Here is a 27,109-nt window from a genome sequence, read left to right on the forward strand (position 1 = left end):
GACTGGAAAAGGCGCAAACCACAGATCAAAATCCAGAAAATTGCATAGTTTGGATTGATATACAAATATACTCCCTCTGTAAATTAATATAAGAGCGTTTAGATTACTAAAGTAGTGATCTAAACGCTCTTATATTAGTTTACGGAGGGAGTACAATGTAGCATACATTACAAACATCGTCTGTCCATGGATGGAGAAACGGCGTCACCAGCCATGCCAGGAAAATCGTCTCTGCCGAATAGGCTGCAAAATTGACTTCCAATTGGCGGTGTGTCCAACCTATAGGCTCAAAATGCTTTATATACAAACCGGAAGCCCCAGTGGCCCCATCCACGTCACAGAATTCAGAGGAAGAGGGAAAATGGTTGCCGGGCGACTGGGCCAAAGAAAGCATGAAACATTTGCCGTTGTGCTATACACTCCTGTAAGATTTATCCACCTTTTGGAGACAAAAAGAAGAGATGATTTACATGAGAGGGAGGTATGCACCCCCATGGCCCTTCCTCAGTATCAGCGGCCCAGCGTTCTCAGGGACCTTGTCCAGAACCGCATTGCAGCCCTCAAGGACATCGCTGAACCCAGTTGCCAGAGTTGCCAACTGCAGCCTCAGCCTCATATCCCTTGTTCGACGCAGCAGACTCCTGAATGATCTGCCGAGATGCTTTCCCCACTCAGCAGGCAAGCCTCCAGGTGAAAGCCAGACTGAGAAGTGCGACTGGTCGCCCCTGGCTGCAACCTCGGCCCGGTAAAATCTCGCAAGCTCCACGAGCATTGGTGGGTGCAGGGGCAGAACTAGTACAAATTCAGCCACAAATAGCTCGATGAGGTCAGGTTTCAGCATCTGGTTCCAGAAGACTGGGGCCCATTCCATTGGCTGATTTATGCTGTATGCTTCGGCAACAATGAGGGCCTCCTGGAACCTAGATTGATCCACAAAAATCCGGCGTGCGTTGGTTTCTGTAAGACCAATCCATACAAGATCAGGTATTCGGATCTGAAGAGATAGGAGAGAAGCACGAGCGCAAGCACGATGTGTCCTTTGGCCAGCGTCAATTGTTGAAAGAATCTCAGCAGTCTGTACAAGGTTATGCATAGCCTTAAGGAGCTCATCATTCCGTCGTTCCTTATCATGCCGATCTAACCAGCTTTCCATGTACTGCTCTGCACGCGACTCAAGGAGGGAAGCCGCCTCATGTTTCATGTCGAAGTGCTTGTATACCTGCATCAGACACATATGTTGAAGGGGGCATAACGAAACAGCAGAAAGACTTATCTTGTAATGACGACAGCCAAGTTGTAAGGAAACACCGCAAGTATGATGGAAACCAAAATCACAAATTCTTGTATATTTTTTGTTCTTCATGTAGTTGCACAGATGGTTCTGGCCCCCAAACAAGCTACTACTGCTCAGTACATTTCTGTTCCATACTAATTAAAAACTGGCATGGCATGCTGCTAATCAACAGATTTCATTTCCGCCTCGTACTAATGAGAAGCTGCCATGATAGGCTGCTAATCAACAGATTTTATGCTTCAGCAAAGCAATAGATCTAGATCCTGAAAAAGGGTTTGCTCAACATTTGTATATATTGGGTTAACTTTCTTATGTTCGATTTTCCATCTATTCTTTACAAAATAATTAACACAAAACACAATGATACCCAGAAGTGTTTATGTGGTTAACAAAGTTTTTTTTACGGAATGTGCTAAACATGTCTTTGCACCTAAATCTACTCCCATTCTACATTTACAGAGAGAGAGAGAGAGAGAGAGAGAGAGAGAGAGGACATATACCAGAGACAGAGCCTCATCATCATTTGGGTTGAAATGTTTCAGTGAAGTAATAACAGCCAACCTAAACCCTCGAACTGATGCAGGTGCCACTGTGGCTGTGTCAGTGGAAGAATACTTTTGAAGTAGCAACTCCAATTGGCCATTTTCTATAAGGATGGAAAGGATGAAGCTCAAGGAGTGAAAATTGCTCACTCCAGTTATCAAGCGAGCTAAGCAAGAAAAATCCCCCTCTGAAACATATGAATCCACTCTGTTGGCTGCAAATGTGACGAGAACATCCACACCATCAAGACAAGAAGATGACATGTAGAAGTGATGTGACAGTATAAGGAGTTCAACCTGCAACAACATTTGGCATGGACTTAGAGACGGTAAAGAACAGCAAGAAATCAGCAAATTCTCAAACCAAACCTGAACATTAAAAATACTGAAATAAATACAATGCACAGCTCATATAAAAGGTATAGCTTGACACTGCAAATGCCATTTGAATAAGGTTCTTCATTTCCAACATATTAGCTCAATCACGAGAGAATGGGTACAGACAAAGCTTAGAAAACCACCGGTTACCGGCCCAGAAACCAGAACTGGACGGTTGCAGTTTTTCTGACACCCAGTCCCAGTCTTCAAAGCCCTAGCTCACCGCTTAAACCTCATCATCTCTAATCTTTAACTACAAATGTTCAAAAAATGGCACGAAAGCAGAACACCATTAGATGGCAGAAACCACATTCCAGTTTCATCTCCACATCACTCCACAACACAAACACCATCATCCAGCAGACACACCTCCTTCACTTGTCTCTGTGCCCCATCCCCGTCAAAGTTGCAGGCACCAGCAGCACTCACCAGCCTGTCTGGCTGCATTATCAGTACCTCAATGCCCTCCAACACATCTGCCTGGTGTTGGCAGCTCAACACCCCACTGCCAAACTACCTCCCATATACAACTCATTGTCACACACACATACAGTTAGCATTGTTCGCCAGCCCCACCAGACTATCCTAACACCCAAGATGCTGGAGGACAGGTTAACCATGAAAAACCTCGGTGTGCACCCCCCAGTGTAGCTGACATACCATCTCCACACATCACTCTGTTACATCACCTCTCTAGGCCAGTAACCGCCAGTCCAGGGGATGGAAGGAATGCTTGCAAAGTTTGAATCTTCTATATCTAAATAGCCATAACCCCCACTAATCTATTTCTCTCAACATGCAAGCATGCCACCTCAGCACGCAACATGCATAGGAAAAGACCCACTTTAACATGCAACTATGCATAGGAAAAACCACACGTCAACATGCATGATAATTTTCAATCAATTATGCTATTTACATTTAATAAAAACTTTACAAATACACAATAATCAAACACAATAAATCATATGTATTCTTAGTTTTAGTTTTCAAATTATTACTCTAAATATTCATGTTCCATACAACCAAATCTTAATGAACTATATTGCAAAACATTCCCGCAACAACATGCGGGGTATCATCTAGTAAACTAAAAAACTGAAACCAGATCACACAAACCTCACAAGCATGCGGTACTTCATGCCCAGTCATTACCAAACGCATTAAAGCGTGGCCAATTTCTGGTTCTGATGGGCATAGTTTTGCCCACTTCAAGAAGTCACTTGATCTCCACAATAGTGGTGCAGGGCCTTCTTCTTTTTGGGAGTCCAGATAACCTCCACGATGTGCAGCTAAAAGCCCCTGCAATTATTGGACGTATCAGTCAAGATATCTAACATAATACATGTTTTCCTCACCAAAAACAAAGTGCACTGAGCAGACCTTCAGAAAGGAATCAGCAAGAATTCTTGCAATGCTAGATGCAGGCATAATGTGTGTCTCCACCAGAAATTTAGCTTCATCAAAAGAATCCTGAGCTTTCAGTGAAAGCAACTGCAGAAGTTCAATTGGCTGTTTCTCAAATGCTTCAGAAAATGGGAGTCCCAGTATTTTTGCAGTTTGCACAACCGCTATTATTCTCCTAATAAGAGCCCGTCCGCGCCCCTCGCCACATTTGACGGCTAATTTCTCCATAGCCTGAGATGAAATAACATTCTGATTGGTGGGTTGTACACTACTAGTCAACATATACCAACAAAAATTATCATACAAAAATAGCGAATCTGACATTACAACTATGGACCAAAGCAATGGCTAATATTGACCGGATCCTAGGTGTTATGTCCGGCCTGTCATATGGAAGGCCCACCGGGCAATCTTAGCCCACAAGTTATCTTAGGTTAATTCGTGTGCAAGTTATCTAGGTTATAAATATAAGTTGTAAGACTCTTTTCAGATCAAGCAATAAGAAGAATATTATCTCCTATTGCCCGGCTCCCTGAGGAGCCGAAAACCCTAGCCGCCAACAGCCCTAGCCGCCGCCGCCCTTCTCCTAGCTCGCGACGGCGCCCAGCCGCCGGCGCGCCCGTTCCTCGCCACGGCCCCCTCCATCCTTGCCTTACCACCTACGCCCTAGACCTGGTAAAGTACTTGATCCTACCAATTTGGTATCCAGAGACACCAGACCGATCATGTCCCAATCTCCATCACCGCCGCCGCTACCATCCACCTCCACCCCGCTCTCGCTGCCGCCGGCCACTTCCACCGCGATGGCGGAGATCGCATCCGGCACCACCATCACCACCGCACCCATCACCATCGCGGCAGACCCGCCTCCACTCCTCTCGCCAGAGGAGGTGTCGGGCACCCTGCAGGAGCTTGTCCAGGCGGTCAGGGGTATTACCCTCTACCTCGCCGGGAACCAGCCCCCGCCACCCAGCGCCGGCACCACTGCCTACGGGCCGCCGCCGCTACAGTGGCCCGCCCCGGCCTTCCAGGCGCCCTACGGAGGGGCGTCCCAGCCGCCGCTGCTGTTGCCGCACTACTCGGCTGCGGGACAGCCGTGGCCAGCATGGCCGGCCTCCACCGCGCCGCTGGGGGGCCCGCCCCAGCAGCTTCTCCCGGCGCCACCGCCGGCCCCCACGCCGCAGGCGCCGGTGCAGCAGCTCCACCAGGCGCCGCCGCCATCGACAGTACCACCACCCGCGCCTAGGGCTACGGGTCGGCCCCTGCACCAGGTGCAGTTTCCACCGTCACCATCGCCGATCCCCGCTTGGGCGACCGGCTCGTCTCCGGGGCCGGTCTACTCCACGGCGCCGGAACAACCGACGCCCTCCCTGCGGTTTGATCAACCCTCCAGCTCGGCGAACTACACCCCGGCGCTTCCCGACCCAGCATACGCGCCGGCGGCGACTGTGGCCGCCCCCGGGCACGGCGGGCCGACACCCCCTCGCTTCGCCAAACTGGACTTCGCCACCTACGAGGGCACGGAGGACCCCCTCAACTGGCTCAACCAGTGCGAGCAGTTCTTTCCAGGGCAGCGGACGCTCGCTTCGAATCGCACCTGGCTCGCGTCCTATCATCTTCGAGGCGCAGCGCAGACCTGGTACTACGCCCTCGAGCAGGACGAGGGCGGCATGCCACCATGGGAGCGCTTCCGGGAGCTCTGTCTCCTCCGGTTCGGGCCTCCTATCCGCGGGAGCCGACTGGCGGCCCTCGGCCGCTTACCTTTCACATCCACGGTGCAGGACTACGCCGACCGCTTCCAGGCCCTGGCGTGCCACGCGCCGGGCGTCTCCGCAACTCAGCGCGCCGAGTTATTTGTGGGCGGTCTGCCGGACCATATCCGCGTGGACGTGGAACTTCGGGGACCCCAGGATCTCCAGTCGCCCATGTATTACGCCCGCGCGTTCGAGCGCCGCGCGGTGGCCATCCAGCAGGAATCACCGTCCCAGACTGCTGGGTCGCTACCCAAACCGGATTCTGCGCAGGGTCGGCCTGTGCAGGCTTCTGCGGCACCCCTCGCCGCGACCACGGGGCGCCCATTCCGCCGGCTCACCCCAGCTGAGATACTCGAGCTTCGCCGCCAAGGGTTGTGCTTCAACTGCGACGAACCCTACAAGCCCGGCCACGCCTGCCCGCGACTCTTCTACCTGGAGGTGGCAGACTACATTCCGGAGGACGCCGTCGCCGACGACCTGGCCGCCCCAGATGTCGAGAAGGTGTTTGACGCTGGTTGATTACCTCGAAGAGTTCAAGCAAGCGCTTCCCCACCTTACAGCTCGAGGACGAGCTGTTTGTGCAGGCAGGGAGAAGTGTTATGTCCGGCCTGTCATATGGAAGGCCCATCGGGCAATCTTAGCCCACAAGTTATCTTAGGTTAATTCGTGTGCAAGTTATCTAGGTTATAAATATAAGTTGTAAGACTCTTTTCAGATCAAGCAATAAGAAGAATATTATCTCCTATTGCCCGGCTCCCTGAGGAGCCGGAAACCCTAGCCGCCAACAGCCCTAGCCGCCGCCGCCCTTCTCCTAGCTCGCGACGGCGCCCAGCCGCCGGTGCGCCCGTTCCTCGCCAAGGCCCCCTCCATCCTTCCCTTACCACCTACGCCCTAGACCTGGTAAAGTACTTGATCCTACCACTAGGCCTAAGCTACTAGCACTAGATGCCACATTTTTAATTCCACGCCTGGATTAGAGACTTTGTATTCACAAGGATTGTTCAGGCCGACATGTACAAAGTCATGAAGCAACTTAAAAGCAGAATTTTCTTTGTTCAGGCCAATATGTAACATTAATGAGAGCAGTCTGTTTCCAAAACGCAATGAGAACTTTTTTGATGTACCAAGCAACTATGTTGTAAATTCACACCAATATTTAATCTGGACGACAGTTTGCGATATTTATTGACTAGAGAAACAGCACACGGCTGCCAGCTTGCAACTATGTTGTTGGAGAATTATTTGTATACTCTCGACATAAAGATCATTCATTCCCAGCAAACCACAGGCAAATATTTCTAACTCAACTACAACCATAGTGTAATCTTTACTACAAGAAAAAATGGATTGAAAATTGGATGAAAGCTATAGCCTTTTGACCTTATATGTAACTTTTGTGGCAAATTAAACAGTGCAAGCCCAATAAACTAGAGAAAACATATGGTGTTTCTTTCATGCGCATGGCCAGTGTTTTCAGAACACAAATGCTATGTAAAACACTTGCGTCATGTCAGGAGTTCATTCAATGTAAATTATGCCAAAAATAAATTGAAGCTCTCCACCCTAGTCTTTGTTTGTCCATAGTCAGATCAGTGTTTTAAGAATATAAGTAACATACATGTATCATGTCAAGAGTATTCATTCTATCTATGTTAACATTATCATGCAACATGCAAAAAATAAATTGAAGCTCCGCCCCAGAACCCATACACTGGATAGAACACCTGAGCAAATGTAAACATGCATTACATCTATTTTCGTGTTTGACAATACTGCTGTTCTTTGTGCCTTTTTCCAGAAGAGGAAAAATTGCAAGCAGACATATTAAACTGTAATTTAACTTATTATGTTTAACTAATGTAAATAATAATTGTTGACATAAGATGGTCATTGTGTTAACAGAAACTTCTGGCAAAATGAATGCAACAGTATAACCAAACCTGTGATGGATCAATCATATTGCTGCCACTTGCAATCTGGAGAGATTGAAGTATTGAAAGGGCTTCTGTGTCGAAGGATAATAAATTGATCTCTCCATCACCACCGTCATTTGCAACTCTTAACGCAACATCAACAAGGACAAGTTCTTCAGGAACATATGATGGAGATAACTTTTGTTGGAGTTGCTTAGCTGCAGTTATTTGCCCAAATTCTAATAAGGAGAGCACAGCCTTCTCCATATCTGCAGGCCTGACATGTTGCTCCCAACCAGACAGAGACGCTTCCATCTTTGCAAATTCCTCTTCAGATAGTAAATTTCTTGCTTGTTCTCCAATCTTAGAACGAAAGAAAACTTTAGAATTATCATCAGAATCATTGGTGCTACTTTCAACATTATCAGTGACACCTCGTCTAAGTGGTAGATTTGTTTTGCCCCTTCGCTTTGCTCTTGCATTATTTGTTGTTGTTGTTGCTTCACTGTTATATTCAAAGAGATGCAAATGTTGATGGTTTGATAAGTTATTGTCCCTCATACCATTTCTTTCTGCAGCTTTCATGCTTGGCAAACTCATACTACTGTCTATTTTTGTGATGACATCAGCAGTCTGTTCTATAATACTGGTACTGTTTCCAATAGCTAGACTCTGAGAAACAACAGAAGATTCGCCATCAGCCTTAGAGTGAGTCTCTGACTCGACTGCCAGGAGCCAAACCCTAGTCTCAATTTCCCGGAGAAGATGAAGAGGATATACCCTGCAAAAAATGTATATATCGGTAAGAAGAAGATACGAATGAGCATACATCAATATAGATTACAAGGGATCTTACGGAGAGGATTTAGTAATAGTTCCAGTAAGCCACTGTAAAGATAGCAGAAGTATTTCATGAAGCTCTCGTGCTGGTATCTCTTTCCCTAATGCTTCAGCATGCTTAAGGAAAAATAATCCAGCCTGCACACATAATTGAATGGGCATTACCATCACACGGAATTTACAGGGATAAGAGATCACATATGCATTTCACTGATTCAATCATCAAATACGGTACCTGTAAAGGTGGCAAAGAATATCTCATGAAAAGCGACTGACAGTGGCCCCACAAAGCTGCACGTTCTTGTGGAATATCCCAGAGAAACTCCTTCCATTCGGCAACCATAGCTTCTGCCTGAGACAATGGACAGATGTATATCAGAATAAATCATAAGATATTAGTGAGTAGATATTAAATTATGAGCCATAGAGAAACTTAAGGATAAAAAGTTACAAAACCTGTGATTCCGTCACATGATCAAAAGTAGATTCCCAAGCTATGCCACTCGACTCCAGTTGCCTTGCCCAAGTACGAGCGTCCTCCCATCGTCCATCCTTCTCTAATGCTGCCAGGAGAGAAGCATCATCCATGGAATCGTTCCACTTGTAGATATCACCATCTTTGCATAAGGACGGTTCAGCCAGATTGATTTTCCAATAACTGCGGCCGAAGTAAGCTGACGAAGAACCACCATCTGCAAAATCAACCGCTGCAAGGAGCTGTAGCAAACACCTCTTCTCATAAAGTGATGGACAGGTTGAGAGTACTGCATCTGCGGCTTTTACAGCTGTAGCAACTACCCATCCTGTTATTGATGATGCTTCTTTGAATGAGTTTGATTGAGAGGCTTCATCTTTTATCCTTGCTGAAAATGATGTCAAATGTGCAGAAGCCTCGGACAAGCGCATTTGACAAAATGCCTTCAAGGTAACACAAACAAAATGCTCATGTTAGTTGGTATACAACTAGCAAAATATATAAATGGCCTGTTTCTACTAACCTGAAGAGAACGAATGAAGGGGAGAAGGGAGCAGGATGGCAGAAACAAGTCAAAGGATCGAAGTAACGGTAGGAACAGCTGTTGTTCACACAGCACTGCTACTATACTTGATAAAGATGCAAGCCTCTCATCAATATCAACTGGAATATCAGTCTCTTCAGAGGTGGGCTTTCTTCTTTCCTGATGAGCATCAATATCGGAAGGATTGGAAGTTGCAGTACCATTTGGCCCACTTGCGATGTCCAGCGAAAAACCTGATTTGAAGCTATCTGGAGAGGCCTCCAAGAACCGTCTCCGCTTTGGATTCTTCCTGTTGTAACGATATTCAACATTCCTACTCACGCTTGGCAATTTATTTGTGACCTCAACAGCAGATCCAACATTCTTAGCTACTTTAGAGGAAATACCGTCCACCTTGATTAAGGACAACTCCCTGAAGACAAGAAATAGATGCCAACACAACAAAATTACACAACAAGAGCAATGAATCTTGCAAAATGTCGCATGCATCAAACCCCTACAATGCTCAATGAATTACCTTGCAGCTGTAATCTCAAGCCAAAAGCTTAAGCATGAGAGAAGAGTTACATCTGGAAAGCATGAAGCAATCAACGCCAATAAAGACCACTGCATTTGTTTCGCTTTATTCAGAAGTGCCTCCCCGGGGTTCTTTTGCCTTTCACAAACAGCAAGTATGCAGAAAAGTTCCATGGGGTCGTCGCCATCAACAGACAAGAGAGATGGATCCCTACTACCTGAGGGTACATTGCTAGACGATTTCCTTCTATTTGATAACGTGTTTTTCAGAACTGTTAGTATATGAGTCCTCAATCTTGAGTCCTTTATCTCTTTGGAAGCCTGAACACAATGCCAGGGAGAAGAGATGAGAATAGTGTTTTGTCAATCAACAAAACGCTTACTATTTATGATTAAAAAAATACCACTCCGATAACAACTTCAATTGGAAAACCAGCTCTCTGGGCTTCTGTTAGAAAACCAACCTGCCAAAAGCATGATCATCAGTGGGAGGACTTAAAATAAATAGCATACCCACAAGACAAATAAAAAATGTGTCAGTACCCAATCATTGTCATTGGCCAGTAAAGCCAGATATTTTGTACTTAATGGGAGATGGTGCGCCAGACAGAATTCTGTAACCAAATTCCAATGTTGGCTGGCTTCATTTTGCTGCGACCGGTAAAGAGATGCATCACCAATGCCACTCAAGAGCCAAAATCCACAGGTTCTACCTTCGTCTAATAATGGCAAACTTGCTCGTTCCAGGTGCTCCAGTATAGCAATAAGAGGCTGTGATGGTTGTTCCCTTTTGGGACCCCTAGAGGTTTGCTTCTGCTCTAAAATCTGAAGATGATCAGACTGGACATAATCTTCAGCTAATGCTCGAGCAAGAGCAGGAGCAATATCAGCCCCATGGGAGAGCACATGTAACCCGGAGCTCCTTGGTGAAGATAGCTCACTTTGTTTATTTTGTTGAGCCAAGTTATAGTAGGAAGAGATGCGCTGAAGAGCAGCAATATCTAGGCGGAGCATGTTAGCACACATGCCACATAGTTCCAACAGGAATGTGCAGGAAGCAACCAGTGTGGAGTCCTCGAAGTTTGTGATAGCTAGTGGAGCCACCTGGAGAAATGATAACATATTGCAGCACACCCAAGAAAAAAGCATTAGAATTTTCAATAGAAACTGAAAAAATTATTTCCAAATTAACAAATAGTATATGGAACTTCTTCCCGAAGCTTATGTTGATTATATGTTCTGCCATTTAGGCATTCAGCATTCTTGTAAATGGTATCAAAAGATAAAACTGGGACAAAAATAAACTTTGGCATATCATATCCAGGAAAAGATTTGGAATATCGCCACCTCTAAGTGACCAATGGGTACTATCTGTATAAAGTAGCTCTTGATTATATGCCCATCTCTACCTTCACTAGAAGTCCAAACTCTCCAATATTTATTCATCTTAGTGATCAGAATAACAAAAACTGAATGATGATGATAACTAGTCTATTCGAAGAGTAAGTTTTTCAATCAGAGTGTAAAGTTTTGATGGATACTGGTATAACTAGTTGTTCGAGAGAAAAAAACAAGTCAGAAACATGAACATACCGATAGAAGAACTGATCGTTCAGTTTGACTTAAAGGGGCTAGGATCAGTTGTACATCTGCTTGAACATCAGACTGTGTGGAGATCACTTGGCGCGCATTTGCTGATTTTAATTGTGAAGCTCTTTTACCAAGAAGATGCCTGAAAGCTGCTAGTGCTCGGCCACGGTGCAAATGATGCTCCACCCTCAAGTCTTTCTCCTGAAGGGAGGAGTTAACTAATAATGAAATTACTGCTTTGGAAATAAACACTATAATACGGTGAGAGAACACAAACAAGACTGGGGGCGATAACCCTAAGTTCAGAATATTACATGCAGTGTGGATTTAAGAAATAGTATATGCTAGTGGTGGGCTTATGTTATATGGATAAGCATCCTCCGCACTAGCTCTTGCCGGGATCAAGTATGTATATCTCCTATTCTTGACCAGTGTCCAAGTATGAGCACTAGCATACATTCAACATGACAAAACAAAATTCTGTTGTTCTAAATAGAGAAGTAACATGGCGCAAAAGTGATGCAAGAAAGAAAACAAAGAATCTGTTCTCAATAATGTATTAAGTACATTAGTACAAGATAGAGTGTACCTCGAGGGAAGAATATAGTTCTTCTTCAACACTTTTTTGAATGGATGCTTCTAAGGACAACGCATTGGTTTCACTATATCCAGTGGTATTGTATATGTAGTCAGTGACACCATGAGTAAATAACTCCTCAGATGACGGTGCACTCGATAGCAGTTGCATCCCAAAAGGGCCCTGATCACAGATTGTGGTCAATTATATAAAATAGAATTATCCTGCTATCAATGCTGCTGGAAGATCAAGATTTACATGTACACAAAATATATATATATATGAGGGAAGTAAGTTTGGCATCTCAAAGACGCTTACTGCTTTTAAGTTAGCCTTGCATGTCTCGAATCTTATAGTGCTTTCCTTCATGGTAACCGATAATCACACACTCTATTAAACTAACATTTTTCTAATACATAATTAGAGTACACTGGTATAGAAGTTATCTTTTTAAAAGAGACGATGTTATAGAAGAGACTGAAAGGGGGCTAAGAGCTTAAGACACATTTGCCAAACAGCTTATGTTGTTGACTTTGGTCCACTGCCCTTGGGCAATTAGGCGTAAATTGGAACACAAAAACAGTGCAGTTTTGGTAACATTCTTGAAAGAGTGATTACTGTTTTAAATACTTCCATAGAGAAAAACTAAGATACTGAGAGAAAACACAACTGATCCACCAGAAGTGCTTTGGAACATCCGAAAAGATTTGTTCCAGAAGGAAAGGAACAATTCGCATGTACTTGTGTCATAAGAACATAAAGTCAACTAATGTCATATGGGGTAGAACTAAATGCTTAATGATACCAATGCTGGAATTCAGAAATGTTAGCTGCAAGATGCTATCCAAAAAGCAGAAATAAACCTGTTCAAATAGTTGGATTAATCTTCTAATAGACTTTGGAAACCAACACGGGAGCATTTGCAACAATGAAGTGTCTCCTCCAGCAGAGGAAAAAATGCTATAGCGCCAGCACAAGTAATCTGACATTGCGGATTTTCCAGAAACTGAAAAAGAAATTGAATTTATTCTGTTTTATTAAGAAAGGACATAGTGAGTAGTTGGCTTCAAAACTAATAAGGGAAAAGAGTTGTATTTTGATTACCATTAGTTGGAGAATAATTTAGACAGCCATACCCATCTTGCCCAAAACAGGTGGAACGAAGTGTCTTCCATAGGGTTGGAAATTGCTGGAGACAATGACCTAGGTTCTCTAATGTGCACTGAGAAGACAATCCACGATTTCTGTTCACACTGCCAGTGCATATGGACTTTTGAATTGGTGGTGAAGCATACATTAAGGTAGCTAGTGCAGACATTTCCCCAATCCGTTCAGCCATATCATCAACAGTATATAATATCTCATCTATCTCAATTGCAGTTAGATTGCCATGATTAACCATTTTCTGTGACAGATTCCAACGGGCGTTAGAAAAGGATGCCTCATACTCATAACCTTTGACTCTGGAGAAGAGTAACCATTGTGCCCACTTGCAATCACCCTGAGAAATTTCATGACATAATAACAAAGTCAGAATAATTTTTTGTTAAACTGGGAAAAGGTCGAGCAGCTTAATCTTATATCTATAACATAAGGCAGTATTATAAGTACTTTGTCTACCACTACTGTACATAGTATCAGCAAACAGACAAAGCCGGGTCGGCCAATAATAGTTTGTATTACCACCATACTAGCTCGTCTAGAAGATACTGGGTATGGAAGTGTTAATGTGCAGGGTAGCAAGTATGACAAAAAATTAATTGGTCCTCTATTAGACAGAGCAAGTTTGCAGACAGAAGGGGCAACTGGTCACTTGCCAGGAAACCAGAAAAAAACAGGTGAGAAGCATGCATATGCAGATTCTCACTGAAATGGAATGTTTGGCAACTTGAACTTCAGGTATTTTCCAAAGAATAATGTAAAACCAATTACTTGCATGCAGGAATCATGGAAAATTTGAACAGGAGCAAACCCGCCATACTTATCATAAAAACTTGACTCCACATAAACACTAATCATGTAACAGCCAAATTACCAAGTGCGTATCCTAACAAAAGAAATAAGTTTATTTGACACAACCAGCTGATTCCACTGCTAGGGGTCATTAAATTAGCAAGTTTGGTAGGTTTAAATCAGAGCTGAGCACAAAGAACTCCAAATATCATAAACTAAAGGGATGCAGTATGACTTACTGCGGCTTCTTTGAGCAAAGGAATAGAGTCCTCCCCGAGAATCAAATTGCAGTTGTCCAGATAGAGATCGAGTAGGTATGGAGAGTCATATTGCACACAAAAACGGATGACTAGTTTATGCAATGCTCTTTCACAAGCCTGGTGACGTTCATCATCTGGCATCTCTGAAGCAATTAATGGCATAGAAGCTTCTTTCTTGGGGCCTATCTTGGCTGTATTAGTAAGTATGCCAGCTCGAGCAAGTAAAGGTATAATTTCGGTAGTACTTTGCCAGTACTCTTTCATAAAGATGTGTTTCTTTGCCAGTTGTTCCTGCATTAGCATTCTCATCCATGATGTTGATTCATGATTAGACAAGGATCTGAATATTTTGACATGTGGTACTTCCATACAAACAGGCTCTAGCTCCTCTGAGTCGCATATATACATTTTATAATCAGGGACACTGACGTCAGACACAATGCTGTAACCAGCTCGTGAATTGTCCACATTAATGCTAAGTATCCCTTCTAGAAGTACACTGTCAGGAATCATGTCCAAGAGTTTGCAGACTTCCCCCACATCATCATGAGCAACAAAATATTCAAACTGAGATTCCCATGGGAGGTCCGATTGAGCAGAGATATGACAAGGCTGGTCCAGTATTATCTAAAGAACATACAATAAAAAGAATCTTAGGACCATAGTTAAGAAAATAAGTAATACAGACCATAATCCAGAGTTTAGCGCGCTTTATAATCTATTCAACTGGCCAAAAATAATCTTATTCAACTGGCCAAAAATATTGCCATGGCTAATTAAATGGCACATCATAAACATTTTCAATGCAAACAAAAGAACAATGCAAGGAAAACAAATTAGGCAGAATCAGTAGTGTGACAAACTCTTCCATGCTCACTTCATTTTATAGAGAAAAATGCAAAAAACACTTGATTTTATAATTAATAGTAACTAGTAAGAGCTAACAGAACAAGAAAATCCTTTGCACTTTTGTAGATGATGAGCTACAGCACATGGTTATTATCGGAAAGAAGGTGCAATCCCCCAGTTAACAAGTGAAAGGACAAGTCATGACTTACGCGGTCCACAGTTCTTTGATCCCAAGCATCAGACCACACAGCAGCACACACCCAATATCCATCGGAAAGGTTGCTTTGAGAGAACTCCTTTAAATCAGCGTAATCGTTAACGTTCACCCAAGAACCAAGCACAGCTCCATCAACATCACCACATTCAATAGCAGGGTGGTTGCGAATATGGAGAGCAAGCACTGGTTTATCTTCCCCTGGAAGTGTAACAATATTTACAGCATCATGAATAACGTTCTCCCTGCCAAGATATGTGTCCCAGAAGCTGCTGCTTGGGTAAAAACGCTTTTCCACAAAAGAAAAAAAGGTTGATCAGTGCGGAAACAAACAGCGCGCAAACATTTATTTCTTTTTATGTGTTAAAAATGTATAACAGAAACAAAATATATTGTAAGAACAGAATTTTTTCAATTAGCTAAAACAGGATGCAGAAGCAAACCTCAATCAGTGCTAAGGTCTCCAACATCTTCCACTCATTTGATCGCATGTACCCGCGCTGTTTCATCTCCTCGGCTATTTGTAGCCTAAGTGACCTTCTGACAGTACCTTGCATAAGTTGTCTAAGGTCCGACTCTATGTCATCTCCTAGTCTTTCTAGTGTAGCTACTGCCAGTCCACTTTCACCCTGTAAAATTATGTGTTAAGACTTCAGGAAATGATGGGGAGACACATTTTTAAGCTATGGGTACCTTCATTAACAGATCATAAACAATGGATCTTCCTATTTCATGAACTTCGGAGAAAACGTCATCAAAATCATCACCAGAACATGATTCCCTCTGGCGCAACAGTTGAAGCTGAAGAACTGCCAACGGTAGTCGACCAGATTGTAGTGCTTCACCGACTATTGTTTTCAAGTCAAACTTATTCATTTCCCAACGGTTCATCATATCCTTGATATTTCCTTGAGTAACCAGTCTTCCAACTTGAGTGGTTCTTTGATCAGTGTCATTGTCATGAGAAGTAGTAAGGGAGGATTCAACTTGCGTTAATGCTAACAGCCTGTTACTACCAGGAACAAACTCAAATGCAGTAGATGTTGATCCTTGTCTGTCAGGAGCATCTAAACCAGCTGACAGTTCTGGTGAAACACCATCCACTACAACAACTGGGGATGGAGAATCATTTTGTAGTACTTCTTTGCCTATTTTCAGTGAGTTTTTATCATCTCCTTGCTACAAAGAATAACATACCAAATAAGGGTCCATTAGTCTATATCAGTAGGGTCTTCCCTGCTGTTTCCGCAAAATATTGAAGATAAATTCAAGGACAGACCCAGTGCTAGAAGCTCCCACACCAGGTGGGGTCTGGGGAAGGATTATACGAGGCAAGCCTTACACCTGCACAGTGCAATGCAGAGAGGCCGCATCAAACCCAGGACCTCTTGGCACAAGTGAGGAGTACTTCACCACTGCGCCAGGCCTGTCCTTCCATTTGAAGATAGACTAATTGTAAAAAACAGCTATAATTATTTACCATCCGGACTGAATTCTGGTTCTTTGCAGTGATTCGGCCCTGGATACTTCTAATTACTCCCAAAAGGAAAGCCATTTCATGAAGCTTTACTGAATTGGCTGGCATGTCTGGGGAAAAGATAAATGAAAAGGAATAAACTCACAGATAACAAAGTGTGTGGGCACGTGCGTGGACATGTGTGGGTGTGCGGGAGAAGAGATGTAACCTTTCTTTTGCTTAAGTAGCCCATAAGCCTTGATTGTTCTCGTTGCAAAGCGGACTGCTAAAACCATTAACCTGTTTTCACACTGTAAGCTTACAAATTACATGAAGCTAAAAGCTACAAGTATGTAACATATTGCAAGCATGGTCATGGTCAACTCAAAGTATAACTAGTAGAAAGAATATAAGGCACGCCTCCTTGTGGGCATGTTCTAATATGTTCCATTGCGATTTGAAGACATATCAACATCACATTATATTCAGTTGCATGCCACAACATAGATTTCAGTCCATTTGCACTAGATCATCAAATTATTTTTCTTGTATAAGCTTTGCAGGATGACAGAAAATATCAAAACATTTTATGTTACATCTAAATTACTAAACAAAAAAAACTTAAGTGTATACCATTCCAACTTCCACCCCATTTTCTGTACACGCGTTATTCTTGACCATACAATAAGATTGTATCTAATTAAACAGTATATATCTGAAGCATTTCCTGCCTTCCATGGTATTCCACGTGTAAACATTCTTTGACGAGACATATTTAGCACACAATACAATATCACATTTGAGTTACTTTGATTATTTCTATGAAAAAAATAAGGAGAAACATTTTTGTTTCGGTGCAACTAATTTATTCAGCTAAAAAAATGATGAATGTCTCAAAGTTCTGCTAATACTCTGCTTCTGCTCATGAATTTACCTAGTAATATGCAACTCATGTCATTCCCTTGCAGAAGCAGGTGAAGATAATGAAAGATTGAAATGAATCATTCTTCTCGTAGGATTTTAAAATGAACTCAACCCAATACAAATTGGTGCAATGAAGCTTAAGGTTTCGTGTTTGTCTAAATTAGAGAAGAATATATTTATATCATTACTAGGGCACAGGGCAATGAATCCTTAATTTCTTGGGTACCTACCCAGTACTTACTGAGGTCAATATCTAACTGAGTTTTTGTATGTATATTACAACATAAATAGATAGAGAAAAGCATGTTCCCAAGAAAGATTGTTTTTACAGAAGAATCCTAATTTACGAATATGGCTTATAATTTATGATAAATACTCCATCAGAGAAGAAATATACTAATCTTAAAAGAAGAGAAGAAATATACTTGGATGACACTGCAGCCTCATGATCACTTCTTGTGCTACATAATAGCCGATAAACAGATGCCAATAGCAGTTGCAAAACACCTTCTTCTGCAAGATCAACCTCCGCGAGCATATTCAACGATCTAGAAATGATTAATATTAGACAATTGTGCATACTGATCAGTAGAACTGAGAAGAATTCACACACACACAAACACACATGGTAGGTGAGGAATTAACTGAAAACTACATTCAACAAAATGAGACAAGATTCGTAGACAAAAAACATGCTTACAGCGTAAAGCCAGAAGTAAGTATACACATATAAATGCATTGAAACTTGGGAGTTACATGCAACCATCTATTTCCACCTTCGAACTTCGGAATAAACCTAAGAAATTCTTATAAACGGAACCCTTTCATCTAGATATTCAAATTCATTCCTAAAAGATCAAATATTTTATCAGCCTCCAAATACTCCCTCCGTTCCAAAATAGATGACTCAACTTTGTACTAACTTTAGTACATAGTATAAAGTTGGGTCATCTATTTTGGAACGGAGGGAGTAGATCATAAAGGTAGGTAAATATAGATAATTAGTCTTGCCATTCTTGTACGATTCATTTAACTATGGAGATAGTTTCCACTGTATACTGAAATTCTACTTTAAACCAATACTTGGACTCCAAGCAATAGTAATGATCCATCGGAATCGTCGAGAAACATGACCATGAACTACGTTGTGAATGTTCCAACACAAATCTAAGAAAACAAGGGCTTGGAAGTAACTAAGTAAGAGCTATGAAGTTTAAGCTAAACTAATAACAAATGAAAATTAATTTTAGCCCAGAAAATAATTGAGGATCTTACTGCTCCAGATCATTGATATTTGTGTAATGCAATGACAATTGCACCCAGCGCAGCCTAGAGATTTTCATGTCCCATCCTGCCAATGCAATAAATAATATTAGATCACATGATGCTTTTCTCTAAAAATATAATATCTGCACAGAACATCCAAACCATCAGCATCCAGGAGGTCTATCATTCTCAGCAGCCGGACTGTCAAATATTTATACATATATAATTGGGGAAATACACATCCATTGAAAAGGTTAAGAAGATTATTGCTTGTTGGATAGTTGCCATAGAAAGATATATGAGCAAAATGCATTACCATTTCTGTTAATAAATATGCATCATGTTCAGGTAGTGGCCATGCTATTGAAGCTGATCATTGTGACTAACACCAGCACAGTGCACGATTCCAGCAAATGCTGATTGACCAGTCACCTAGATCGGTATTGATTGACATTAACCAGATGAAAAAACTGTATAATGTGCATGCATGGCAGTAACAATCTTGCATATAATGTTTACTGCACAAACATTTTTTAGCTTAAAAGTAGTAGCAAATTTGAGCTATTCTTTCAATCGTGATAAAATGATTGATCACGCCCGCAAAATACGTTTGAGTGGCAGGACACAGCATAGGACAAGCCACTCCATAACTGAAATACTGAACTGGGTTGTTCGAGCTAACCGTAGTGACACTAGCAGAACGACAAACAGGGCGAAAAAATAAAGACAAGGCCAACTGAATAACAACGCACCATTCTCCCAGCAGAGCCTGTCTGCTAATGAAGGTCCTTCATACAACAATGCTTTATCCAAAACCTCTATTTGCCAGGCCTCCAATCTTGTTCGAAGTCTATTTACTGACAACAAATTCAGAGCATTGCATGCACTACCACCAGAAAAACCTGGTTGCCAAAATTGAGTGGCATCGATACGAGATGAAAAAGACGATACAGACACTGATGGAAGGACCACAGAAAGGTTATCCTGCGAAATCAAATACAAATATCCCTGAAAGGAGCAAACAGCAGATTCACCAGCAAAAGAAAAATCCTTCTGATATGGGAGGCTCCTGTCCAGAAAACCAGCATCAATATCTCTCTCGTCAAGTGAACATGAAGCCATAAGCAACTCCGTGTGAATAATTTTAACATGTTTATGTCCCTCTGCATTGCAACTTCTAAAGATCCTTGTCAGTCCAAATGGTGAGAGGCTTATTACATTCTCCTGTGATCTGCATGGAGGAAGGACTACTCTTCGCACATGAGCAGAACCCACCATTGTGGAAGAATAAGTTACCACATCTTTCATTTGTGATGTAGTACTGAAACCACTTGGCCAGCTATCCACTTGATTTTCATTACATTTACAGTATTTTCTTCTTTTCCTAGCTCCGACGACACCAGCATTGTATCTATCTGAAAAATCATATACCATTTTGTCTGGATTAAGTGACCCTTGTCTAATTGGCTGATGACTGCAAAATGTTTGACTCCCGATCTCATGACCAGCAGTTTCCCAGGCAGCAAAATTATTGCCATAATGATTTATAGAAGGTTGGTCAAACTTTTCATGAGCATTGGCTTTGAAATTTAAGATATCGTCAGCATAGAACACATAGACTACCCCAGCCTCATCTACAGCAGCAACAAGTGGAGAATGTGGTGCCAAAACTAACCTCTTGAACATTCTGCCAATGACATTCTCAACACAGGTGCTTTCTCCTACATTTGTTACAGTGGGCAAAGGCATCTCCAGATCTATTCTGCACCAATCAAGAACACTAAACGAGCTGATAGGGTGACCAGTTTTCGCATTCCAAATGGCGACAAAACCCACTGCATTGATGGAGGCAAGAAATATATCTGACAGTTGGAAATCGACCCACTGTGGATTAGGTTCTACATCATCATATGCAGTCTGAAGGTCTACCACAAAGTTCCACTGTATACCCCAATGGTTTAGCTCAAGGATAGCCACCAAAATATTTTTGGCGTTGTGTTGATGGACCTCGCAATTTACAGATTCATTAGGAGTTAACACTAAACCGGTCAAATAACCGGAAGAGCTAGGCAAAACTTTTAAACATTCCCACTGGCAGCTGCATGATGCTTCAGCTACAGGTCCATGACTTGGAAGATCTTCAGGAGATCCACTGTCAGTTTCCGTCCTAGTCTTCATAGCAGAACTGCTTAACCAGAATTTCAGAAAGGACATAGTAATATCATATATGCTAAATGATACCACCTCTGCAGAATGAGGCAATGAAGACTTCAGAGGAAATCTGGCTTGGTATTTTCCATTGCAAACAGCTGCACTGATTGTAGTCAGAAAAGAGCGAAAGCAGTTCCTTGCACCCGACTCGCCATCCTCCGGCACTGAGCACTTGGTAGGAAACCATTCTTTCCACTCCCCATGCAGCTCTTTAGTATCACAATTGACTGTTACTGCACTTTTGTCAGAATGACAAAACGCATGAACTGTGATAGAATCATCACTAGATAAAACAAGAAATTCACTGAAAGCCGGAACCTCAAGTTGACTAGAAGCATCACAGCAGTGTCCCCATGCTAAAGACTTCACCCTGGGAATAGAAGAAAAACACTCAAACACTGGCAAGCTACTATCTGAGAGAGCCATAGGTGATTCAACTTGTGATGGTTGGACATTGACAGTTGACAGAACAAGATCGCCTGGGTTGTAAAATCATAATCAGTAGAAAAAAATAAGAGGAAGGAGATGATGATGATGAGCAGAGGAATATTAGAGCATAAAGGAAAGCAACAAAGCTTCACCATGTTCCGAGAGCAGTCCAAACAGGCTCCTTGTAGGAGAAATGGACGCTTCACAGAATTTTGATAGTTCAAGACAGGGATGCAAGCTTTTCCACTTATATAACTGCAGTACAGTAGGCCCACCCTCCATCTCATAAGATATGGGCATTGTTATTCTGCACCGGTTCACCTGCTAATGGTGGCAGCAAGCAACATCTCTTGCAAAAATAGAAAGAGAGTTAGCCAACATAATACAGAATAGGAAAGCTTCAAGCAAAACATTATAGCTCGCTGCTGCATATATACCAACACTACTCGCTAAATATATAGTAGTTCGCTATTTCAAATAGTCACTAACCTAAACAATCCACTCTGAAAATGGTTGCTCTTTGGAAAATAATACTCTGAAAATGATTGAGCGACCAAAAATTTAACAGGACAATTTGGTCTGAGTTTTTTGTTTTTGTTTTTGTTTAAAAATATCATAACCGAAGCAGAGAATTGCAATAAAACAGGAGCAACGATGAGACAAAAAAATGACTACGATGTGCTAAAATGAAATAGAGAATCGGCTCGAGGTCTGGGGGCAACTAACAGATGTAGCATCCAAAATGACAATCCAGATGATTAGTGGATGGCAAAATAAACTCGACATCAGACTAAAACCAAACCATGGAAGGGGATCAAGTCCCTCGACTTGATTAGTTCACTGACTAACAAAGTTTCAGCAGAGGTGAAATTCGCTACTGTTACGGCGGATCTAGATGATGCGCCGAGCGTGCAGCGGCACACCCCGAAATCGTGAAGGTCGGTGGGATTTTCAACTAATCGCATGGATGAGAACAAGCAGCATACCTCAAACCCCAAATGGCCAGAGACCGGGGCGGGGCGGGGCGGGGCGGGGACAGCAGGGGCGCGATGCCCCGGCGAGGAAGAGCGGGGGAGGCGACTGCGGCGGCCCGCGTGCGAGGCGGGAGGCGTGGAGGGGCGAGATTGAGGCGTCGGCGGTGACGCTGAGGTAGGGCGCGGTGGTAGACCACGGGGGAGACTCCGCGGGGGCGGGGTCGCGCCCGAGGGAGACGCGGCGGGCGAGGGAGCTCACCGCGTGACCCGGCGAGCGGTTCCCCGGCGACGCGGCGGTGGTCGTGGCCGCCAATTTCTCGCTGTCTGTCAGCGTCTGTGTCTCTCCGTGCGGGCAGTCGCCCCTCCCCCTCGCTCAGCTTCTTTGGCTTCGTGTTCGTTCGTGCGACGGGACATCGGATGCCAACGCGCGTCCGCACGTGCCGTCACGTGAGGCCGAGCTGGTGCTGATGTTCTGTGGGCCGTTGTCGCCTGTCTCGTTGTCTACTATGGCCTGATTGGGCTACGATATGGTGGCCTGGTTATTTCTCGTTCATTTTTTTCGCTCTTTCTTTTTAAATTTCTATTTTTCTTTTTCCCCACTAGATTTAACTTTTCATATTTTATTGACCTATTTATTTTCTTGCTAACTCATTAATATGCTTGATTTATTTTTATTTATTTTTATTTTAGTTAGATACATGAATGATTTTGTAAGAGATACATGAAAACTACCTTTAGAACACACAAACTTATTTTCACTACATAAAACATCTCTCTGAGATAGGTGAACATTTTAAAAAAATCATGATCATTTCTTCGCTATATACAAACATTTTATTTTGATATGTATGAATATTTATTTTTAACCATGCATGGACATTTTGTATTGACATGTGAAACCATTTTATTTCTAAATATGTGAACATTTTTTCTATTCAAAATGCATGAGCATTTGTTTTTATGCACATGTACTTTTTACAGCATGGATATAAAAAATTCACATACAAAAACCTTTAAAAAATACACGGGACATTCTTTTGATATACTTACACATTTTTTTGGTACATGAACTTTTTTATTAAATTATTTTTTTACAAAATTAGTTAAATAAATATATATTTTGATTTATATAAACCAATAGTGTCTTTAATGGGTCGTACCAAAATACATTCCATGTCATGATGGGCCGCGGACTGGTTGCACGTTTTTGCCCCCTATTGCTTGCAATAAGAGGCATATAGGTGCGACCACATGTACGTACGATCACAATACAAGGACCTTCACTAAGAAAACACTGCAAAGCTCCCATGATTATTACATGGAGCTCTTCCCGTGGGCAAAACGGTCAATGTCCCTCACCTCCTATGCGTCGTGAGTGAGGTGGGGTGATCACCACCGCATTTGTAGCTCTGTGCTAGGGCTTCGTATCCTTGTCCTTGTCAAAGAAGCCAAATATATGATGACACTCAGAATAATGGTGATTTTGTTTGTTAGATTGGTAGCTCATGAATCTGGTCTATTCGTTCATGTTGGCTTGTTTTGGTATTTGGTTCTTCAATTTCCTGCATTGACGTTCTTGATAGCGTTCTTTCTCTTTTCATGATGTTGTGACAATGAAGAGGTAGACCTTCCTTTTGTGAAAGGGGCAAGGCCTGAGATGAAGCATGTATTTTGCTCTCAAGATCCTACTCATTATGGTAGGCGACACAAGTGGGTCTGTAAGCTATTTTCATGTTGCCTGGTAGGTATGGAAGCGACGAGCTTATCAACCTTTTGCAGCTGCTTTTTTCAAATCCAATGTCAAAAAAGATATCCATGTATTGTGCTTGTACTATGTCCCTCTTAATAATAAATTAAGCGTGTCTCTAAAAAAATGAGAATCAAGAACCATAAAAGTGATGTTCTAGAAAGTTGCAATACTCCCTAAAGAGGAGAAGTTGGGTCTCGGTTGTACATGCACCCTATTATATTGAAAACAAAAGGTGAAGATCGACAAAATTGGTCATTTTCCAGTTCAACAGAAAATGTCCTTTCACCTAACTTTAATCAAGTATAATCCTTTTGCTCAACAACAACCTCTGTGATGTCGAACTTGGCTACAATGCCATAGGAAATAGCTAAGCGGTTCACCAGCAAAACGAAGATTACATGGGTAATGCCAAAGTCGCTAGCTTTGAGCTATTAGAGCTTAACAAGATTCTCTCTGGCGTTGACCCCTTTTAATTTGGTCACACCCCCGCATGTCTCATGGGTCAATGACATACTCTTTGGCACTAAGATATAATCATGTGCCAACAAACATTAGTTATACCTTCCATGCAAAGAGGTGATGGTAGTCCATGTTGGGGAACGTTGCAGAAAACAAAAAATTTCCTACGGTTTCACCAAGATCCATCTATAAGTTTATCTAGCAACGAGTGATCGGATTGCATCTACATACCTTTGTAGATCACGCGCGGAAGCGTTCAAAGAACGGGAATGAGGAAGTCGTACTCGACGTGATCCAAATCACCGAAGATCCTAGCGCCGAACGGACGGCACCTCCGTGTTCAACACACGTACGGTCAACGTGCCATCTCCTCCTTCTTGATCCAGCAAGGGGGAAGGAAAGGTTGATGAAGATCCAGCAGCACGACGGCGTGGTGGTGGATGCAGGGGTCACCGCAGCAGGGCTTCGCTGTTCTACTGCGAGAGGGAGAGGTGTAGCAGGGGAGAGGGAGGCGCCAAGACTCAAGGGTGCCCCTGCCCCTTCCCTCCCCCCTTTTATATAGGCCCCCTAGGGGGTGCGCCGGCCCTAGGAGATGGGATCTCCTAGGGGGGGCGGCGGCCAAGGGGTGGAGTGCCCCCCAAGCCAGGTGGGGCGCCCCCCCCCACCCTAGGGTTCCCAACCCTAGGCGCATGGGGTGGGTCAAGGGGGGCGCACCAGCCCACTATGGGCTGGTTCTCCTCCCCACTTTAGCCCATGGGGCCCTCCGGGATGGGTGGCCCCACCCGGTGGACCCCCGGGACCCTTCCGGTGGTCCCGGTACAATACCGGTGACCCCCGAAACTCTCCCGATGGCCGAAACTGCACTTCCTATATATAATTCTTCACCTCCGGACCATTCCGGAACTCCTCGTGACGTCCGGGATCTCATCCGGGACTCCGAACAACTTTCGGGTTACTGCATATTCATATCTCTACAACCCTAGCGTCACTGAACCTTAAGTGTGTAGACCCTACGGGTTCGGGAGACATGTAGACATGACCGAGATGGCTCTCCGGTCAATAACCAACAGCGGGATCTGGATACCCATGTTGGCTCCCACATGCTCCTCGATGATCTCATCGGATGAACCACGATGTCGAGGATTCAAGCAACCCCGTATACAATTCCCTTTGTCAATCGGTACGTTACTTGCCCGAGATTCGATCGTTGGTATCCCAATACCTCGTTCAATCTCGTTACCGGCAAGTCACTTTACTCGTACCGTAATGCATGATCCCGTGACCAGACACTTGGTCACTTTGAGCTCATTATGATGATGCATTACCGAGTGGGCCCAGAGATACCTCTCCGTTATACGGAGTGACAAATCCCAGTCTTGATCCGTGTCAACCCAACAAACACTTTCGGAGATACCCGTAGTATACCTTTATAGTCACCCAGTTACGTTGTGACGTTTGGTACACCCAAAGCACTCCTACGGTATCCGGGAGTTACACGATATCATGGTCTAAGGAAAAGATACTTGACATTGGAAAAACTCTAGCAAACGAACTATACGATCTTGTGCTATGTTTAGAATTGGGTCTTGTCCATCACATCATTCTCTTAATGATGTGATCTCGTTATCAATGACATCCAATGTCCATAGTCAGGAAACCATGACTATCTGTTGATCAACGAGCTAGTCAACTAGAGGCTTACTAGGGACATGTTGGTGTCTATGTATTCACACATGTATTACGATTTCCGGATAACACAATAATAGCATGAATAAAAGACAATTATCATGAACAAGGAAATATAATAATAATCCTTTTATTATTGCCTCTAGGGCATATTTCCAACAGTCTCCCACTTGCACTAGAGTCAATAATCTAGTTACATTGTGATGAATCGAACACCCATGGAATTCTGGTGTTGATCATGTTTTGCTCTAGGGAGAGGTTTAGTCAACGGATCTGCTACATTCAGGTCCGTATGTACTTTACAAATATCTATGTCTCCATCTTGAACATTTTCACAAATGGAGTTGAAGCGACGCTTGATGTGCCTGGTCTTCTTGTGAAACCTGGACTCCTTGGCAAGTGCAATAGCTCCAGTGTTGTCACAGAAGAGTTTGATCGGCCCCGACGCATTGGGTATGACTCCTAGGTCGGTGATGAACTCCTTCACCCAAATTGCTTCATGCGCTGCCTCCGAGGCTGCCATGTACTCCACTTCACATGTAGATCCCGCCACGACGCTCTGCTTGCAACTGCACCAGCTTACTGCCCCACCATTCAAAATATACACGTATCCGTTTTGTGACTTAGAGTCATCCAGATCTATGTCAAAGCTAGCGTCAACGTAACCCTTTACGACGAGCTCTTCGTCACCTCCATAAACGAGAAACATTTCCTTAGTCCTTTTCAGGTACTTCAGGATATTCTTGACCGCTGTCCAGTGTTCCTTGCCGGGATTACTTTGGTACCTACCTACCAAACTTACGGCAAGGTTTACATCAGGTCTGGTACACAGCATGGCATACATAATA

At 43.2% G+C, this 27,109-nt stretch overlaps 2 protein-coding genes across 3 annotated transcripts; one reads left to right on the plus strand and one right to left on the minus strand.

The window, feature by feature from the left end:
• Positions 1–23: 23 nt before the first annotated feature.
• On the minus strand, positions 24–22,773 carry LOC125542985 (spatacsin carboxy-terminus protein). Of its 2 annotated transcripts, none has more exons than XM_087546453.1 (27): positions 22,626–22,773; positions 21,545–21,741; positions 19,505–21,442; positions 18,762–18,837; positions 17,912–18,034; positions 16,792–16,862; positions 16,587–16,693; positions 15,800–16,285; positions 15,550–15,735; positions 15,102–15,395; positions 14,023–14,670; positions 12,935–13,331; positions 12,694–12,836; positions 11,843–12,013; positions 11,257–11,454; positions 10,207–10,767; positions 10,068–10,127; positions 9,665–9,984; positions 9,127–9,559; positions 8,585–9,046; positions 8,364–8,480; positions 8,145–8,266; positions 7,316–8,069; positions 3,598–3,852; positions 3,334–3,516; positions 1,795–2,133; positions 24–1,219 (listed from the first exon to the last, which is right to left on the minus strand). In XM_087546453.1, exons 2-27 carry the CDS (start codon positions 21,690–21,692, stop codon positions 467–469), a joined length of 9,345 nt encoding a protein of 3,114 aa, XP_087402579.1. In that variant the 5' UTR covers positions 21,693–21,741; positions 22,626–22,773; the 3' UTR covers positions 24–466. The 2 variants fall into 2 exon arrangements, with proteins under 2 accessions (XP_087402579.1, XP_048562186.1); XM_048706229.2 differs by having other exon boundaries at positions 22,379–22,772.
• On the plus strand, positions 3,984–6,344 carry LOC147978690 (uncharacterized). The gene has a single exon (XM_087546455.1). The coding sequence runs from the start codon at positions 4,347–4,349 to the stop codon at positions 5,892–5,894; it is 1,548 nt and encodes a 515-aa protein (XP_087402581.1). The 5' UTR covers positions 3,984–4,346; the 3' UTR covers positions 5,895–6,344.
• Positions 22,774–27,109: the final 4,336 nt, after the last annotated feature.

This window comes from Triticum urartu, chromosome 3A, assembly GCF_056163025.1.
Source record: "Triticum urartu cultivar PI428250 chromosome 3A, HENAU_Tu73, whole genome shotgun sequence".
NCBI lineage: Eukaryota > Viridiplantae > Streptophyta > Magnoliopsida > Poales > Poaceae > Triticum > Triticum urartu.

Bases quoted from the DNA above. Each gene is read 5' to 3' on its own strand.
- LOC147978690 (XM_087546455.1), top strand. From the start codon at position 4,347: ATGTCCCAATCTCCATCACCGCCGCCGCTACCATCCACCTCCACCCCG.
- LOC125542985 (XM_087546453.1), bottom strand. From the start codon at position 21,692: ATGCCCATATCTTATGAGATGGAGGGTGGGCCTACTGTACTGCAGTTA. The intron at 8,070-8,144 runs GTAAGATCCCTT...CATTTTTTGCAG, and splicing joins ACTATTACTAAATCCTCTCC to GGTATATCCTCTTCATCTTC. The intron at 1,220-1,794 runs GTATATGTCCTC...TGTCTGATGCAG, and splicing joins ATGATGAGGCTCTGTCTCTG to GTATACAAGCACTTCGACAT.